Source organism: Macrobrachium nipponense, chromosome 11 (genome assembly GCF_015104395.2).
Source record: "Macrobrachium nipponense isolate FS-2020 chromosome 11, ASM1510439v2, whole genome shotgun sequence".
Classification (NCBI taxonomy): domain Eukaryota; kingdom Metazoa; phylum Arthropoda; class Malacostraca; order Decapoda; family Palaemonidae; genus Macrobrachium; species Macrobrachium nipponense.
The window spans coordinates 107,664,426-107,685,101 of record NC_061087.1 but is presented as its reverse complement, the minus strand read 5'-3'; the positions used below and the strand labels follow the sequence as shown (position 1 = coordinate 107,685,101).

The 20,676-nt window shown below is 38.1% G+C and overlaps 1 protein-coding gene across 2 annotated transcripts in view; it reads left to right on the top strand.

The window, feature by feature from the left end:
- Positions 1 to 3,653: 3,653 nt before the first annotated feature.
- The window catches only part of LOC135208091 (metalloendopeptidase OMA1, mitochondrial-like), a 33,575-nt gene continuing 16,552 nt past the window's right edge, over positions 3,654 to 20,676 (top strand). Inside the window, exons 1-7 of one of the 2 annotated variants that reach the window (XM_064240249.1) lie at positions 3,654 to 3,894; positions 6,408 to 6,625; positions 7,846 to 8,012; positions 8,547 to 8,686; positions 9,179 to 9,358; positions 12,278 to 12,385; positions 12,829 to 13,032. In XM_064240249.1, the coding sequence (XP_064096319.1) occupies positions 6,447 to 6,625; positions 7,846 to 8,012; positions 8,547 to 8,686; positions 9,179 to 9,358; positions 12,278 to 12,385; positions 12,829 to 13,032 (978 nt within the window). In that variant the 5' untranslated portion in view covers positions 3,654 to 3,894; positions 6,408 to 6,446. Of the gene's footprint in view, positions 5,482 to 6,407; positions 6,626 to 7,845; positions 8,013 to 8,546; positions 8,687 to 9,178; positions 9,359 to 12,277; positions 12,386 to 12,828; positions 13,033 to 20,676 lie in introns of both variants that reach the window. The other variant, XM_064240242.1, reaches the window with a different exon arrangement.

The window sequence follows — 20,676 nt, the reverse complement described above, 5'->3', positions numbered from 1 at the left end:
AGATATCAGACCAAACTACACAGTCGTCTTTCGAGTTGTTTGATATGATTATGCAACAACCCCCACCCATTCTCTTGCGCCATACATTAATAAGAAGAAGACACTTCTCAATCAAGTATAAGTAACAAAATGCACCAGGGAATAAGGACTAATATATAGCCTGACTCACCTTCCTAATTGACCTGATGAGTCGACCATCCTCTCTCACCGTCTGCTAACTCCTGGGGCGGTTGCCCTCGCTTTCTTCTTCTTGTTCTTCCTTCTCTTCCTCTTCTGCCTGTTTTTTCTGTACTGGGTTTGGTTCGTCGAACAGTTTGCATTCACCTCGTTCGCGCCAGAGCTCGGTCTTTCCTCCTTGGAGGGGGATGTGGCCAAGTTTTTGAAAGGTTCAGAGATAAGGCGCTTTTCAGGGTTAGTCGAAAGGATTTTTTCTTCTGTGATGGGTTTGAGGTCACCGTTGCGATGTTCTTCGCGAACTGCACTCGATTCCTCTTCAGTCGTTTCTCCGTTTGGTTCTCTGGCGCAGTCTTCTACGTATATGAGCGTGGACATCGAAGAAGAAGAGCTCACAGACGAACCAGACTCCCCTTCCGAGGAATCTCCTGTAAGCAGCATCTGCAGGAGGGCGTTCCTGGAGGAACACAGATCAGGCTGCGTCGTCGTCCTCAGCCGGCTGAGTTTTTCCTCCGCCAAGATGATTTTCTTCGTCAGTTTCCAGAGGATAAAAGCAAGTTCCCCCTTTTCCAACCTCAAGAGTTCTAGAAAGCTTTCGTCAAAGGTCCCATCTGTGTTCACTGGCCACAGTATGCCGTTTTCCACATCAGTTATTTCCATAGTGTTGGTTTTCACGTTGCTAGCGACTCTTAACTTCCCACTGAACTGATGCCATGCAGTGTGATACAGAACTAAACTTTTAACTTACAGTGTTTACGTCACTCTCCACTTATACCTAAGGTGCCTCTGACATACTGAAGTTGTCGTACGTTGGAATCGCTTGTTGCATCGCCAGTCGCATGATTCACGTTATTGTCTGACTGACTGTTAACAAGTGTTTCTTCCTTGCAATAATTCGCGTGACTTATCGCTTAAGCTGTAATTGATCGCGAACATAAAATAATCAATGAGCGTCAAACTCAGAGAAGGCCAGAGATACAAACATACACACACACGGGAATGAAGTAGATAGTTTTCATCGCCCCTTAAGAGATCACTAATTGAAATAATTACAGGACCACCTGTCTCTGATGGTGTTCATTTTTTGTTGACACTGATATCCGTCATTTCCTGCTGCCTTCTGTGACTTCTTTCCAAAATGAACACCATATTATCATTTGGAAGCTTGAATTTCTATCAAGTCAGTGGCTTATGTATGCCTGTTCCAAATGAATATAGGGGTTTATCTTCTGAATAATAATAATAATAATAATAATAATAATAATAATAATAATAATAATAATAATAATAATAAGAACACTAGGCACGATCCCAAGATCCCTGAAAAGGAATCTGGAAAAACTAGAGGCTGAAGTAGCTCCAGGCCTCATGCAGAAGAGTGTGCTCCTAGAAACAGCGCACACAGTAAGAAAAGTGATGGGCTCCTAAGGAGGCAGAATGCAACCCGGAACCCCACGGTATAAATACCACCCAGTCGAATTAGAGGACTGTGATAATAATAATAATAATAATAATAATAATAATAATAATAATAATTAATAATAATAATAATAATAATAATAATAATAATAATAATAATAATAATAATAATAATAATAATAATAAAAGTCGAAGCGAAACATTGGTCACCAACAGAGACAATTAGATATTTAAAAACATACCAACGATGGCTTTAGTTCCAAAATAAGGCTGACGATCGACGGGCTAATTGTCCATTTATCGACCTACCTTTCGAACCAACGAGTTAGATATTCGACTTGCGATCGACAGAATTCGACTGCAGCCAAGTATACACATCGGCCCCATATCAGGATAAGTAAACTATATTCTTTCTAGAATTAGCAACGACAAGATTCATAAACAGACTCAGCACTGAATTGATAAGATTGCAAAAATGACCTCCAGTCAGGTACAATAATTTGTAGAAAATCATCTCACTGCCAGAAAGGAATAACCTGTTTTAATCGAATGATAATCGACTACAGCATTCTGAAAAAGAAAGAAAACAAAATGTATTCGCCATTAGCGTCAGTTGCTACGGGAATAAACAGCAATGAATAAAGCAAATCGATTCTATCGCCAGGAGCCACAAGCAACGATAACCAATAAACAATAACAACAAATTGCTCTGGAAAATGGCTTGCTATATAATGTGCCCATAAGTTACAGACATACATTTAACATTACTCTCCTACAAAGGAAGAAGAAGAAGAAGTAACTGCAATAAACAATTCCAAAGGAAGCAAGTGTTAAAACTAGAAATCAAAAGGTCGAGTACTACCTATACTAAGAGAAATCAGAAGATATGGGGACGTTAAAAAAGTAGACGTAAGGAAGAAGATCTATGAAACAGTAGTGGTACCAACCTCATTTGCCAACACAGAGACATGGAGCAACGTTACGGAAAACGAGTTAAATGCACCAGAGGAAATGCAATACAGGCATTATAGCGGAGTCCGGCATATGGCCAGTAGCCTTCAGAATTGATTAAAAGAAAATAATGCTTTTCCACAACATCTTAAATTCGGAGGAGAAAACATTAATAAAAGAAATAGTAGAAGATCAATTAAGAGCCCCTTATGGGCAATGTTAGACAAAAAGCATGGTGAACATACATATGTACCAAATATAATACAGAAATTAGTGGAATAAGAGAATATCCCAAAAAAGCACTGAAGAAGGAAATAAAGATAAAAATTAATCAAGATGTACAAGAGACTTTCAGAGAAAAGAGGAAAGGAATGAAGAAGTTGAGGTCCATAGACAAACTTCGAGGAAAACAAGTACATAAGGGAACTGGAAACAATTAAAGGATGCGTGTATCATAATGAAAGCCAGACTGAATATGTTGAACTTAAAGGCTAACATTTTGAAGTAACATAAAGTTAAGTTAAACTAAATAATGAGTAAAGTAAACAATTGAGGGAATAAAGCTTTGCACCTCATAAACAGAGTATAGTGTGCCCGCAACTGTGTTTGTGGAGTGCGCGCTTAGGAACCAGGAACCGTAGTCACCCATAATGACAAAAACTCGTCCAACCAGCAGCAGTGAGAAAAGTCACGTCTTCAAGACAATTTTATAAACAACAAAAGTATTGAGACGGTTTCTGAAACTTGGGTAACATTGTCACAGGGACGTGAAAATATGCCATAAATATCACTAAATGCACCGGCAATACCTACTGAAATACCGGTGTCATTTAGGGGTATGTTTTTATATTTTTGATAAATATTTTAAGAATATATTTGAGGTAGACCATTTTCGTTTACACATGGCGACATGAAACTCGGTCTGTATAAGTTTGTGTTTTTCCTTTTATTTTTGTTATTAATGGTACGATATAAATCCTAGGCACATAATTAGTGACTTGGCAACGACACAACCTGGGATATGCTTACTAATTCCTTCCGTCTGCTTTACGAATTCTCATGGATATTCTTTGACTACTTTTATTGAAAACATGCCTAGGAAAAGCAAGCGTGTTACCATTAAGCTTGTAGAGAGATCCAGGAAATTAGGAATAGCCAGCAGTGGGCTAAAACTAAAACATAAGGAAAGAAAACTGGTGTCTGGCATCTCCGACCCTCCCGAGCAACAACAGCAAGCGCTTGCACCATCCAGAAGTTAACGCAAGCACTGCTAAGAGGAGAAAAAGAGAGAAAAAAGGTGATTTGAAAGTGACAAATGCGAGATTAGTGCCAAGAAGAGAAAAATTACGAGTAAGGAAGTTTATAACATAAGTCCTTAGAACAGGGATTTGGACAGTTTTGTCAGCAAGCTTCTATAGAGTGAGTTCCCACTGTGCGTTTCCCAGTGCGGCACTGGCTGAGTGTGTTGACGACGAACCTCGGCTGACGGCAGAGGATTACGATTTCCCAAGAGAGGCGGGAGAGTACGTTTTATTCATCCATAATGAAGATGGTTTACTCAAGCATGCTCGAGGGTCATCTGTCTTGCAGTTATTGAAAAAAAGTTGTATTACAGTCTTGGCAAAAAGTCAGTGGCTGAAATACATATGAAAAATAACCTAGATTAATTGAATCTGCTCAACGCAATTTTTCCCACGATGCAACGAAGCTTGATCGACATCCAAATGAAAAGAGGAACAGGAAGTAGGAAAACAGCAGCGAATAGAAACAGTGCTGAAGGTTGTAAGTGGCCCCTATCTTGTAAAAGGAAACCCTTATCTGCTGATGGGAACGCCCCAGGGATGAGATATCTTCAGGTACCGGCAAAGGCGAAACAGTTTTGGCTCACAGAGGCTTAAGAAGCATGTAGCAATCCTCTATAATGCATTATTCTTATTAATAAATTAATAATCTATCGATCTGTGTGCAAATGTCATCAATAATGCCCAGCACATTTACGTACGGAGTGCTGAAAGCACCTGAAAATCTTTGATGAAAATCTTTTTCACTCAGATTGCTGCTACTCTGGCAGTTCTCGTATGATTTGCAAAAAGAAAAAAAAAAGTCTTTCATTTGGAAGCTGATACTTTTTATTCAAAGTTTGGAGTTTGAAAATAGCCAAACGTTTGATAAGATGCATATATGACGTCTGTGTTTGGGTTTATATTGTTAAGTGAGTGAAATACAACAGGAAAATTTTGTCGGACGACCAAAACGAAACCAAAGCGCCACTCCAGAAAAGTTCCCTCTAATCTGTTAACTGTGACCTAAACGTTCCACCAAAAGTTCACCAAGACCCAAATCCTAAAATCTAATGACTTTAAACGATAGAAAAACTGACGATTCAAGCGTAAAATTAATATCTATCATTATTTTTACTGTATTTACCGATAAAATTCCATTAAACTTTGTCTGTATAACCACCATCATGACTACAGACTTCAGTGAAAAAACTGAGCATCTTAGGTCAACCAGGAGAAAGTTAATTGATTGACTGATGATTGCTAAAACTGGCGTTACACAGGAGAAAAGTGGTGGTAAGTAGTGTGGATCTGCGCCTTTTATATAACTAAGATAAAGATATTACAGCAAGTAACAACCTCTGCGCTTAGTATCTTTGAACAAAACGTTATCTCGTCAGGAAATGATAAAGTAGAGCTTAAGATAACCTCTTCTAGACGTCAGAGGTCTAAAGCTCCTTTAGTGTTGTTAGTGACGGTGCCAAGGTGGTATATTATCATATAGTGTGCGTTTACGAACTTCGGATTCAGAGTTATTCTCATATTTAGGAAGGCTTTGACAGTCCAAAGCTACTCGAAATGAGAGACTTTTAAAGCACATGACTTAGTAGCTGACTGAGTGCTTAATTTTCCTCAATAACTTGAAAATTCCGTTAAGGTACTTACATTTCGTTCAAGCGTCTTCAATAACTAGCCAGAAGTGTTTTGAAAATGTCTGACCTAATATGTGATTTATGTTTGATAGCATTACATAGTTAAGTTTCTGTTAACGACAAATTTAGCTGCGTTTTTACAAACTGTTGTCTTTATATATCATATATATATATATATATATAGATATATATATATATATATATATATTTATATATATATATTTATATATATATTTGTTTTTGCCAATGACACCGCACTTAATTTTTGTTTGAGTTTATTTCTTGTTTTTATTTGGCTTTAACAGACAATTTTCTGTTTCTTCTTAATTTCCTGCCCCAGTCTTTATTATCTTAAGGCTATCTGATTCGTATTTTTTGTACTCTTCTCGTTTGCCCTAACCCAAAGCTATATTATCTTTTTTCCTTTCTAAAATTTCAAGCGACATCACACTTACACAACTTCTGGTCAGCAGGACCACTCCTCTTAAAACTGGCTTTAACAGGCAAATATTTAAAGAACTTTAATGGGTGACTGATGGGATCAGAAATGATTACATAAGGGGGTCGACTAAGGTGGTGGAAATATCAAAGAAAGTGCAGGAGGGGAGGCTGAGATGGTATGGACACCTGTTGAGGAGAGATGAGGACCACACTGGGAGACATACTATGGGGATGGAGGTTCAAGGAAGAAGAAGAAGAGGGAGACCAAGAAAGAGATGGAAGGACTGTGTGAGAAGAGACTTACACGAGAAGGGAATTGCTGAGGCAGAAGAGCAGGATAGAAATAGATGGAAAAGGCTCATCCGAAACGGCGACCCCACATAAAAATGGGAACCAGCTGGGAAGAAGAAGAATAGGTGACTGATATATTATTTGGAGATTCTTTTTCCTCTAATTATTCCCTCCGAGTTCAGTTCGGTTTTGGTTTCAGACACTTTTGGCTGGCCGGTACGAAACCATCTCTTCGAGAATGTTGGGTGCTCCATTGCTGATGAGGTCTCTCATCAGCAGAGGTGGAAAGCGCTCGCTGGCATCTCACCATGGCTTCTTCCCTCCGTGTCAGTCACCTTACCCAAATTCCTGGAGGAAAATGGACCTGAAACCTCGTGTGCCCCTTTACTCTCCATTTACCTACATTCACACGAGCAGGTTGGTCTTTTTTTAAATTTTTTATTTACGTGATGTATATATAGATAAGTTTAACCTTATTTTGATTTGTAATATAATATCAAGGTAGATTCATCTTGACGATTGGGAATAGTTCCCGTGATTTCAATCATACAAATAACTTTTACTTTCATCTTCAGTTAACTAGTAGGAAGCTAGATACTATGACAGTTTATACACCAAAGTAAATAATCAAAGTATGGTGTGATTTGTGGTATTATCTATTGGGTTGCTAAGCACTTTGGAGTGGTTTGTGCTCCCTCCAGCCCGGAAGGATTACATTCCTGAAACACTTGGCACCCCTGGAATAACACAGCAAAGTTGACTATGCCTCGGGAATTGCCTTAGTGTATAACCCATGGTGGAGCTTTAGTGACCTACGTAGGTCCTAAAGAGTAAAACAAAAAGGGCATTCCTGACTTATATTATTGCCATATTTGCACTCTGCCTCATTTAGTATTTTACAAAACCATTAAACCTTAACTTGAAGTGGAGGGTTCATTAATATAAATTGTCAAAAACTGGTTTTCATGAAAATTTGTACATACATACGAGCATCTGTGCAAGACGGGGAATCATTACAAAATAACTATTGTTTTAGCATCCCTTATGGTCGGGTATTGGCTTTGTGTGCAGAGAGTGAAATGTAATTTCAAATATAATCCCAAAACATTTTGCAAAGAGAGAAAAATAGACTTGATTAAAAATAGTGTGACACTTACTAATGCGATAGATAAGTCAATAGCGAGAATAAAGGTTACAGTGAAATATAAAATTCAATAATTGAATAAGATATGTAAAAACACTTATTTGCATTTGCAAGTGAAAATAGTTTAAAAGCTTATGGTTTGAGAAACCTGATGAAATTAATAGTCAGTTTGAAAATGAAATTTCAATAGCCACTAACGTTCAGTTATAACTGTGCAGCTATGCCTGCACAGTCGGCCTGTGCAGGCAAAACTGAACCCACTAACGTTCAGTTATACCTGAGCAGTTATGTCTGTGCAGCAAAACTGAACGTTTGTGAGCTCAGTTTTGCCTGCACAGGCCAACTGTGCGGTCATAACTGCGCGGGTATAACTGAGTGTTAGTGGCATCCTTTAGTCAACCATTAACTCACAAAAACCTTCAGGGACGCCTCTTATCTTGGGTCCTACGCGGGTTAATCAGTCTCCTTATCAGTATCCTCCGTATCCTTACAGTCCAAGGAATCTTCACCCCGTCGTTACGCTCCTGGTGGTCAAGCCTCTTACTCGAGTGGCAGCCGCCGTTTCAGGCTGGTGGGTGAAGAGGTGGTGGAAAAGGCTCCCGAATAAAGATCGAATAAAGATAAAAGAACATTTCCAGCGTCATAAGCTGAGATACGGAGGTACGTGTGATAGGAACTTCTGTCATCTTTGATATTCACAGTCAGAATCCTACCATACTTATCCCTGGCATGATAAGTAGTGCTTTACCCCCATAATATTAACAGTAATGATTGGCTTCATTTATTTAAAATATTTCTTCGGGTAAATTAAGGCATTTAAGAACAATAATACTGTAAACGTAATCCCATTCCAAGAGCTCTCCAGAAAACAGCAAATCCCCTCTAAGTCATGTGGCAAAATCTATGCTGATGTTGATCCAACTAGAAAATGATCAGAACAGAATTACTCGAAATGAAATGATTTATTAAGAATTGCTCGTGTATTCACTTCCGTGATGATCAAAAGAGTATTTTGAAAGAACTTTACTGAGAAAGGTAAATCCCTTCTGAGTCATATGGCAAAATCTACGTTGATGTTGATCAAACTAGAAAAAGCATTATTTCAGAATTGCTAACGTATTCAGCTTCCGCAATCAATAAGCCATTAACGCACTGTATAGCCAGCAAAGTAAACCATTTCTGACATCATTTCAGGCGTCGTGCTGTTCCTGATCGCCTCGGGCTATGGTATGTACGTGAACCACGTAACCGCAAACCCATACACTGGAAGGAAGAGATTCATGATCTATAACCGCTCTCAGTTGGAATTACTGGCTCAAGAAAGGTTCGACTCGGTGAGTTTTCAGTCTTGCTTTCTTTATTTCTGCCTTCAGATCCTCTGCTGGTAACCCTGCAGAGAGAGAGAGAGAGAGAGAGAGAGAGAGAGGCTTTAAGAAAAGGTGATAAATGAATCAATATGAGGTAACAGAAAATAAAACTTATATGTTCCTGAAATTCAGGAGACGTCAGAAGCTGAGAGCAGGAAAGAATTTTGTTCCTCGCTTAAATATTTGGAGATCTGAGCATTCCACAAAATGCATAAGGCAAACTATTGCACATGCCTTTTACTGTAACCCCGTTCACTTTCTCTTTCTTTCGTCTTCCTTTCCACCCTCTCCTAACAAGTTGATTCATAGTGCAACTGAGAAGTTTTCCTCCTGTTACACCTTTCAAACCTTTTTACTGTCAGTTTCCACTTCAGCACTGAATGACGGTCCCAAAGCAATTTTATATTCTGTTCAGGTAAAATATTGACCAGTAGATACCACAAACATGTCTCTCGGCAGCTTATGGCTCAAGAATTGGAGGGAAAAAGGGCGCTTGGAGCGTATGATGAAATGTCTGCAGAGATTCTGGGAGTTGTCGATCGTCTTCTGAAGGCAAACTCAGACATACGCGAAGTCCACAACAGAAATTGGACGTTGAACGTTTTCGACGATGAAGAATTCTTCGTCGGTGTTTATTCTGTAAGTAGTAAACGAATAAAGTATATATCTTGGTTTAACCAGACCACTGAGCTGAGTAACTACTCTCCTAGGGCTGGCCCGGAGGATCAGATATTTTTACGTGGCTAGGAACCAATTGGTTGCTAGGTGTGGGATCCGAACCACATTATGTCGAGAAATTAATTTCTAATCACCAGAAACAAATTCCTCTGGCTCCACGTTGGCAGAGCGGGGAATCGAATTCAGGACTACCGAATCGGTGGGCGAGCACGTAAACCACTCGTCCAACGAGGAACTATAGTAAATAAATGAAAGGGGGGAAATAAACTATAGTAGATTCACATCAACCGTGCATCTGATGTCTAGGCCAGTCCCTTACGACGCTCCTCATTGGCTGTTGATAAGCCAATCACAAGGCTGGAAACTGTCTCTCGAGAGAGTTCACATAGGCAAGATGTACTGTTCCACCTCTCCTGAGGGATACTTTTGAAAGACGTATCCTTCGGGAGAGGTGGAACAATACATCCTGCCTATGTGAATCCTCACGAGAGAGTTTCCAGCCCTGTGATTGGCTTATCAACAGTCAATCAGGAGCGTCGTAAGGCACTGACCTAGACATCAGATGCACGGTTGATGGGAATCTACTATGGTTATTCGTCTTAACTGCCAGATTCACAGGTATGAGCATAGAAGCTTGATAGGTATGCGATCCCCACTGGACCCTCCATAGTTCAAGCAGAGATGCAATGCATTACTACCTCAATTAAAGCAACTCTCTCTTTATTTTCTAATGTGCTTACATTTTTAATCTATTTGTTTATTAATTTGTTGATTCATTGTTTCTTTTGCAATAACGGATCCTTTCTTTCTATACTTCCTGTTGCCTACTGCTACCTCTTTCAGATGAACGTAGGATTCTTAGGTAATTAGAATTTGAAGTCAGTGGCCCCTGTAGACTTGATCCATTAAATAGCGTTCATCTTCTTAAAATAATAATAATAATATGCTGGAAGAAGACCTTCATTTATACGGGTTTTATTGAAAATAATGGCTATTTCAGCCGCGTTTATTCTGTATAGAAGTTTCTCTATATTCTTCTTATTACTGATTTTTCTTCTGTACTCAAATTGGCTATGAAACCGCCAAATGGGGGATGATTCGTGACAGTAATGAGAAGAATAGAGAAACTTCTATACAGAATAAATGCGGCTGAAATAGCCATTATTTTCAAATAATAATAATAATAATAATAATAATAATAATAATAATAATAATAATAATAATAATAATAATAATAATAATAATAATAATTAAAAATCCTCATAGTAGCACGAGTCTACAAATGGTGAAACAAATCCACAGTTATGTAGATGTACATATATTTAGTTTAAAGCTTTGAGTTTTAAACTTAAATATATGCGCATTTACATAACTGCTGATTTGTTTCTCCAATAATAATAATAATATTAATAATATTTATCCTTATTTCAGCAGATGAAACTTATTCGCATGGAACAAGCACACCAAATTGAGGGCCATTGATTTGGAATTCAGTCTCCCAAAGAATGTCAGTTTTCAGCCTCCCACCGCTAAAGACCCCACACTGCGGCAGTAACTGATCAGGACACGGAGCTAGTTATTTTTTAAATCGCCATGGGGGGAGGCGCGAACCTGCGACATCTGAGCAGCGTGTCTCTACTCTAGTGACCATATGTTAATAATAATAATAATAATAATAATAATAATAATAATAATAATAATAATAATAATAATAATATTTTATTAAAAGTAATGGCTACTTCAGCAGCGTTACACTTGTAGAGATTCTTCTCTATTTTCCGAATAGCGGCTTTCTCCGTGCTACTTAAAAAGGCTATAGTAGATTCACATCAACCGTGCATAAGATGTCTAGGCCAGTCCCTTACGACGCCCCTGATTGACTGTTGATAAGCCAATCACGGGGCTGGAAACTCTCAGTTTGTCTCGAGAGTTCAAGTAGGCAGGATGTATGTTCCACCTTTCCTGAAAGACGTATACCTCAGGAAAGATGGAACATAAACCTGCCTATGTGAACTCTCGAGAGAGACTGAGAGTTTCCAGCCCTGTGACTGGCTTATCAACAGCCAATCAGGAGCGTCGTAAGGGACTGGCCTAGGCATCAAAGGCACAGCTGATGCGAATCTACTATAATAGAGCCTCTATAGGCGCTCTACTAGTCTGTTTAAGTAGCACGGAAAAAACCGCTATTCAGAAAATAGAGAAGAATCTCTACAAGTGTCACGCTGATGAAGTAGCCATTACTTTTAATAAAGTATGCTTGAGAGAGGGTCTGCTTCCCAAGTACAATAATAATGATTCTTATATTTTCATAATTACTTCTATGCTTTTTCCGAATTGGTTTCCATACCTCTTTTATCAAGGGAATGACTTGAAAATCAAGCTTCCAAAGAATATGGCGTTTTTTTGAAAGAAGTGACGGAGGATATTTGAAAAAAGTAACCGAACGTGGAAGTGATCGGTTATTAAAAACGATGAAATAAATGAACAAACTGACATAAACAAATAGGTGAAAATGTAAGTCAAAATCATGAAATACAAGGAGAATTGATTGAGAAATTGTAAGTCAAAATCATGAATACAAGAAGAATTGATTGAGAAGTTGTAAGTCAAAATCCTGAAATACAAGGAGGATTGATTGAGAAAAGGTAAGTCAAAATCATGAAATAGAAGGAGTATTGATTGAAAAATTGTAAGTCAAAATCATGAAATATAATGAGGGTTGATTGAGAAATTGTAAATCAAGATCATGAAATAGAAGGAGTATTGATTGAGGGTATAGTCATGCATTGCATCTTCTAATCACACAACATCCTCAGGGAGGCTGTTCCCAGAGATGAAGGCGACAATACTAAAGAAGAATCCTTTCTTCCCCGTTGACAGAGTGGCCAGATCGTCTGTACCACAGGTTCTTTCGAAGTTATCCAAAATGAGCATCAGCTGGCGCACGTTCTGGCCCACGAGATGAGTCACGTCATTCTCGAGCATCACGTAAGTCGAAATCATCAACCTAACTTTACGTTTTCTAGATTTTAAGTGGCTGTGTCAACAAATATAAACAGAAATTGTGTTTCAAATGTTTTTAACTGTATTAACGAACTGGCCAATAATAATGCGTCTCATACATTAATTCTTTTCACATAATGGGGCAACTTTACAATTGAGTTGTATTATCAACAATTGAGTTGTATTATCAGTAAATATTAATACAACTCAACATAAAATACATGCAAAGAAAACTGCCAGTTAATGTTAACAGTACATACATGCAAAAAAAAAAAAAATGTTTCAGAGAGATGAATAAACTAGAGAGAAGCGCTACGACCTCTTACAGTTATTACTTTTAAAGGAGATTCTTATACACCAAAAACACTGGCATGTTATGTTTCTCTGACGTAACCGCGCAAGTGAGTAAATGAATGACTTACAAACAGGCAGAATCAGCAAGCTACGGATACCTTGTCTCAGGATTAATCACCTTACCAATGGCACTGATCTGTGCAGTCCTGCCCAGCGAAGTAGCGGCGGGTGTGACTGGCTGGGTCTTCAGCAAGATAGTGGATATGGTGACCCTTCTCCCTCATAGCAGAGAACAGGAAGCAGAAGCTGATGCCTTTGGTCTGAAGTTGATGGCCAAAGTAAGTTTTTACTCTTTACTGACTTGGGAGAATATTATTATTATTTGTTCTAAGGAATCCACAATAATAAAAAATGTTGCAAGTTCGTGTATAATTTAAAAACCGTTTACAAAAAGCTTTTGAACCCTTCCCTGGGTTCATCTTCAGCCCAAATGAACAATTAGGCACACCAATTGTTCATTTGGACTGAAGATGAACCCAAGGAAGGGTTCGAAAGCTTTTTGTAAAGGGTTTTAAAATTACACTCGAACTCTCAACGTTTTTTTATTATTGTGGACCCTTTAGAACATTATTATACTTTCGCGATAAAGAGTTTTTTCCAATTATTATTATTATTATAGAAAAAGGAACCCACAAAATTACTGTGTATAACGTGTTTAGTTATAAATATTTACATTTTATTTTATAATTAAGCACGTTATGCACAGTAATTTTGTGGTTGTCTTTTTCAATCTTCAGAAGAAAACTGAAAGAAGTTTTTGTTTGGTTTTTGGTTCATTATTAGGGATTAATTATTATTATTACATTATTATTATTATTATTATTATTATTGATTATTATTGATTATTTATTATTATTATTGTTTGTGGGTAGTAGACCCTCTTTCAAAGAGGTATTATTGAAAGTGGTTGCTGCATCAGTTGCATTTAGTTTTATATTATTATTATTATATTATTATTATTATTATTATTATTATTATTATTATTATTATTATTATTATTATTATTATTATTATTGAACATTATGGCCGTTTGGATAACGTTTAGCTAGTATTGTAGTTTCTCAAATTCCTGAATGAGTTTATTTTGTAGAAGCAGGTAAAATATACTGTTCAATGAAGTTTGCTTGAGAGAGATATTATTATTATTATTATTATTATTTTTTGCTCTATCACAGTCCTCCAATTCGACTGGGTGGTATTTATAGTGTGGGGTTCCGGGTTGCATCCTGCCTCCTTAGGAGTCCATCACTTTTCTTACTATGTGTGCCGTTTTTAGGATCACACTCTTCTGCATGAGTCCTGGAGCTACTTCAGCCTCTAGTTTTTCTAGATTCCTTTTCAGGGATCTTGGAATCGTGCCTAGTGCTCCTAAGATTATGGGTACAATTTCCACTGGCATATCCCATATCCTTCTTATTTCTATTTTCAGATCTTGATACTTATCCATTTTTTCCCTCTCTTTCTCTTCAACTCTGGTGTCCCATGGTATTGCGACATCAATGAGTGATACTTTCTTCTTGACTTTGTCAATCAACGTCACGTCTGGTCTATTTGCACGTATCACCCTATCCGTTCTGATACCATAGTCCCAGAGGATCTTTGCCTGCTCGTTTTCTATCACTCCTTCAGGTTGGTGCTCGTACCACTTATTACTGCAAGGTAGCTGATGTTTCTTGCACAGGCTCCAGTGGAGGGCTTTTGCCACTGAATCATGCCTCTTTTTGTACTGGTTCTGTGCAAGTGCCGGGCATTCGCTTGCTATGTGGTTTATGGTTTCATTTTTCGTATTGCACTTCCTACATATGGGAGAGATGTTATTTCCGGCTATCGTTCTTTGAACATATCTGGTTCTTAGGGCCTGATCTAGTGCCGCTGTTTTCATTCCTTCAGTTTCCTTCTTTAGCTCTCCCCTCTGTAGCCATTACCAACTGTCATCGCTGGCTAGTTCTTTAGTCTGTCTCATGTATTGTCCGTGCATTGGTTTGTTGTGCCAGTCCTCTGTTCTGTCTCTCTTTCTCCTGTCTCTGTATATTTCTGGTTCTTCGTCTACTTTTATTAGTCCTTCTTCCCATGCACTCTTTAGCCACTCGTCTTGACTGGTTTTCAGATATTGCCCCAGTGCTCTGTTTTCGATGTTGACGCAGTCCTCTATACTTAGTAGTCCTCTCCCTCCTTCCTTTCGTGTTATGTATAAGTCTGTCCGTATTTGCTCTTGGGTGTAGTGCTTTGTGTATTGTCATATGTTTCCTGGTTTTCTGATCTATGCTGCGGAGTTCTGCCTTCGTCCATTCCACTATTCCTGCGCTGTATCTGATTACTGGTCACTGCCCAAGTGTTTATATGCTTCTTTTATCATATTTCCGGCGTTGAGTTTTGACTTAAGTATCGCCTTGAGTCTCTGCATATATTCTTTCCTGATCGTGTCCTTCATCTCTTGGTGTTTTATATCTCCTCCTTCCATTATTCCCAGGTATTTGTATCCTGTCTCATCTACGTGTTTGAGTTGCTCCCAGTTGCTCCCATCTGGTAGCTTTATCCCTTCAGTTCTCGTACTTTGCCTTTTTGTATGTTGACTAAGGCGCATTTTTCTATTCCAAACTCCATCCTGATGTTCCCAGATACAATCCTTACAGTCTGGATTAGGGTATCTATTTCCTTGATGCTCTTACCATACAGCTTGATGTCGTCCATGAACATCAGATGGTTGATTCTGTTGCCTCTTTTCTTGAGTTGGTACCCGGCATCCATCTTCTGTAGTACTTTTGTCATGGGAATCATGGCTACTACGAAGAGTAGTGGGGGCAGTGAGTCGCCCTGGAAGATCCCTCTCCTGATGTTAACCTCTGCTAGTCTTATTCCAGAGCTTGTAAGTATTGTATTCCAGTTGCGCATTGTATTTTGAGGAAGCTGATGGTATTTTCCTCTGCCCCATATATTTTCAGGCATTCTATTAGCCATGTGTGTGGTATCATGTCGAAGGCTTTCTTATAGTCTATCCATGCCATGCTTAGGTTGGTTTTCCTTCTCCTACTGTTCTTCATTACCATTTTGTCTATGAGGAGCTGGTCTTTTGTGCCCCTACACTTCCTTCTGCAGCCTTTCTGTTGGTGGGGGATGGTGTTTGTCTCCTCTAGGTAGTTGTATAGCCTTTCACTGATGATACCTGTTAGTAACTTCCACATTATTGGTAGGCAGGTGATAGGCCTGTAGTTACTGGCATATATTTCCCTTACTCTTGTCTTTTTGTACTAAGGATGTTCTTCCTGTGGTCATCCATTTGGGTGCTTGGTGATTTGAGATACAATGCTGGAGTTGTTCTGCTATTCGTGGGTGTAGGGCCTTGAAGTTTTTGAGCCAGTATCCTATGGACTTCATCGGGACCTGGGGCTTTCCAGTTTGGCATTTTCTTTAGTTGGTGTCTGACTGTGTCTGTCGTGATCTCTGTGAATCTTTGTTTTATTCTCCCTGTTTCTTCTTCCTTGACTTCCTGGAGCCATGTTGCATGTTTGTTGTGTGATACCGGATTGCTCCATATGTTTTCCCAGAGTCTCTTACTTGGTTCGGGTTCAGGAATTTCTGGGTGGTTGTCTCCCCTCTTAGTTGGCTGTATAGTCTTTTTCTGGTTGGTTCCGAATAGTTTGTTCTGTTGGTATCCCTTATTCCTGTTCATGTACCGTTGGATCTTATGTGCTTTGGCCTTAAGCCTCTGTTTTACATCTTCTATTGTGTTGTTTAGTCCCCTCTCTTGTACTTTGTATTTCTCGTTGAGTTCCTCCCTTGTTTTCTTGCTTCTTAGCCTTTTTTCTGCCATCTCTTTCAGTTTACTCAAGTCAGATCTCATCACCAGGCGCCTTTTCCAAGGAGGTTGCTGTTTTGGTTTCTGTTGGGTTGGTTGTGCTGGTGGTGTTGGTGTTCGAATCCCCATCAGTTCTGCTACTAATCTTGCTCCTGCATATGTCAAGTTATTTGTTTCTGTGATACTGGTGGTGTGTATTATGCCCATTATTTCATTGACCTCACTTGTTTTCTCCCTTAATTTCTTGGTGTTGTAGGCTTTCATGGAGGGGATCTTTGTTCTCTCTGTATCTGGGTCCATCCATTGTCTAATCTTTTCTACCCATTCCGTCCTGTCTGTTATTTCGTCGGTGTTTCTTCGTGTGTCGTTGTTTGATACCTCATCCTCCCTGTCGTCTTCTGTGGCATCGTCTCTCAGTTCGCCTTCGTGTAATTCGTTGTCGTGTGACATTTCCCTTTCCAGTTCTTCTCTTTCTGTTGGGGAGAGCCAGTTCTTTTTCTTTATGTTCCTTACTTGGTCTGCCAGCCTCTGCTCTGTTTGGGGGGTGTTATTCCTCTCATTCCAGATGTTGACCAATCTTCTTCTATATCCTCTCTCCGTCGGGTTGCTTCTGATGTAGCATCTCCATATTTCCTATTTCCTTATTTTCTTCTCTTGTCCATTTCTTCCTTTTTGTCTCTGTAGCTCCAATCTCAGGCTGTTGATTACTGTCGTTGTGGTGATCAGTTGCTGGATGACGACCTCCAAGTACCTGACCGTCTTCCCTTTCAATTGGGTTGAATACCTGGTTGCCGGACGAAGCTCCTCTGTTGCCAGAGGTTCCATTTACGTCGTTGTCGTTTATTCCTTCATTTCTTTCCATCATTGCTGAGTTTTGCTATTTAACCCATAGCTGGACCCTACCCCATCAGGGATAGGTACTCATTTACAGCTGAGTAGACTGAGGAAATTATGGTAAAGATCCTTTCCCAAGGAATCAACGCAGAGGAGAGCGGTCACCCATCCAACGACTGACCAGCCCCAATGTTGCTTAACTTGACTTAAGTCTATTGACGACCTAACCCACTCCTCCACGATTATTATTATTATTATTATTATTATTATTATTATTATTATTATTATTATTATTATTATTATTATTATTGTGGTAGTGAACCCTCTTTCAAAGAGGTATTATTGAAAGTGGTTGCTGCATCAGCTGCATTTAGTTTATTAATAATAATAATAATAATAATAATAATTATTATTATTATTATTATTGAACATTATGGCCGTTTGGATAACGTTTAGCTAGTATTGTAGTTTCTCAAAATTCCTGAATGAGTTTATTTTTGTAGAAGCAGGTAAATATACTGTTCAATGAAGTTTGTTTGAGAGAGATATTATTATTATTATTATTATTATTATTATATTATTATATTATTAATTATTATTATTATTATTATTATGTATTTTTTTTTATTTATTATTTATTTATTTATTTATTTATTTATTTATTTATTTTTTGCTCTATCACAGTCCTCCAATTCGACTGGGTGGTATTTATAGTGTGGGGTTCCGGGTTGCATCCTGCCTCCTTAGGAGTCCATCACTTTTCTTACTATGTGCGCCGTTTCTAGGATCACACTCTTCTGCATGAGTCCTGGAGCTACTTCAGCCTCTAGTTTTTCTAGATTCCTTTTCAGGGATCTTGGGATCGTGCCTAGTGCTCCTATGATTATGGGTACGATTTCCACTGGCATATCCCATATCCTTCTTATTTCTATTTTCAGATCTTGATACTTGTCCATTTTTTCCCTCTCTTTCTCTTCAACTCTGGTGTCCCATGGTATTGCGACATCAATGAGTGATACTTTCTTCTTGACTTTGTCAATCAACGTCACGTCTGGTCTATTTGCACGTATCACCCTATCCGTTCTATACCATAGTCCCAGAGGATCTTGCCTGCTAGTTTTCTATCACTCCCTCTGGTTGGTGCTCGTACCACTTATTACTGCAAGGTAGCTGATGTTTCTTGCACAGGCTCCAGTGGAGGGCTTTTGCTACTGAATCATGCCTCTTTTTGTACTGGTTCTGTGCAAGTGCCGGGCATTCGCTTGCTATGTGGTTTATGGTTTCATTTTTCGTATTGCACTTCCTACATATGGGAGAGATGTTATTTCCGTCTATCGTTCTTTGAACATATCTGGTTCTTAGGGCCTGATCTAGTGCCGCTGTTATCATTCCTTCAGTTTCCTTCTTTAGCTCTCCCCTCTGTAGCCATTGCCATGTGTCATCGCTGGCTAGTTCTTTAGTCTGTCTCATGTATTGTCCGTGCATTGGTTTGTTGTGCCAGTCCTCTGTTCTGTCTGTCATTCTCCTGTCTCTGTATGTTCTGTCTGTCATTCTCCTGTCTCTGTATGTTCTGTCTTTCATTCTCCTGTCTCTGTAATTATTATTATTATTATTATTATTATTTTTATTATTATTATTATTATTATTATTATTATTATTATTCAGAAGATGAACCCTATTCAATTGGGACAAGCACACTGACCACCATGAAATTCAAGCTTCCACACTGTTGATTAACTACAAATAATTAGAATTTACTTAGCGACATCTTATGGTTGCTTCATTAACTCAAATATCCTCCTAGGTACTTCTAATGTTGGACTCATAAGTCACTTGGAGGGACTAAAAACTATTTCTTTGACATAGACTGGCTTTTGTGTGTGTGTGTGTGTGTGTGTGTGTGTGTGTGTGTGTTTTATAATGTTTGTGTATTAAATATACTGATAGAGGAATTATAAAACTCTCTTTGGCATACAGATTCGCACTTTGTGTTCCTGTATGTGTGATGTACATAGATTATAGCATACATATGTATCCGTATGTTTAATGCACAAAAATTTTGTCGTACATACACGTACAAATATATATTATATAAATATATTATACCCTAACATAATATATATATATACCCCCCTACAATATCTTAATATATTAGATATATTTTATTAATTTAATGCTTAAAAAATCACAGAAAATGCACGTGACTTTATTTAATAAGCGAATACCACAGGAAAATGATAGCAGAAATCCAAGCGCTTCCATGCCAATGTCTTAGTAAAGACAAAGCGCTTGGATTTCTGCCTATCATTGTCTGTGGTACGCGCGATTACATACAGAATACATCTATATATATATATATATATATATATATATATATATTGATATCTAATATATATATATAAATAAGAAATCCACAAATGATGTAAAATCATTTGTCGTTAAAAATTATATATTTCTTGTACAGGAAATTTAAGGGAACAGACCACAGCTGATGGTCGAAAGCTATAAGTTCCTGTATAAGTAATATATATTTTAAACTACAGAAGGATTTTCATCATTGTGGATTGTATCCCCATTTACTGAGAGGTACGACATAGTACCTAGCTTCTGCATATATATATATATATATATATATATATATATATATATATATATATACAGGTATATATATATATATCTATATATATAAAATACATCAGGAAATCGTTGATAAAACATTCAGGAGTCCCCACCCGAAGACAGCAGTCTAAGAAGCATGCTTTATTTATTTGAGAAACGTTTCATGTTGCTTCAACACATCATCAGTCTGCAATAATTAAAATTTACTTGATAAATTACAAGTTAAAAGTACAAATTATTACCAATAAAAATTCAGCTAAAAATCATTTAAAACTTTAAAATAAAAACAAAACATGAGCGAGAAAGGCTACCTATTCAAGGGAAAGGAAAAGAACCAAGTGACCACAACAGTTCATACATGCCCAGACAACACTTAGGCCAGAGAGAGGAGACGAAGAAACATAGAGTTTAAGCCTGGAGAGAGGTGCTTGATAAATAAAGACTCAAGGGTCGTTAGGTAGGCTGTTTGTTTAGTAGTGCCTATTATTTCCACAATAATTTTGCATTTGGATGCATGAGTCCTTATATTTGAAAATTCGGGATTGGATATTCTTGACCCAGTCCTATAACTAAGACCTAGATGGCTATAATAACGAACCTGCAACAGCCTTCGAGAGGATCCAACGTAACTACCAAGGCATCTTGGGCATTGAAATTTATATATTATGTTGGA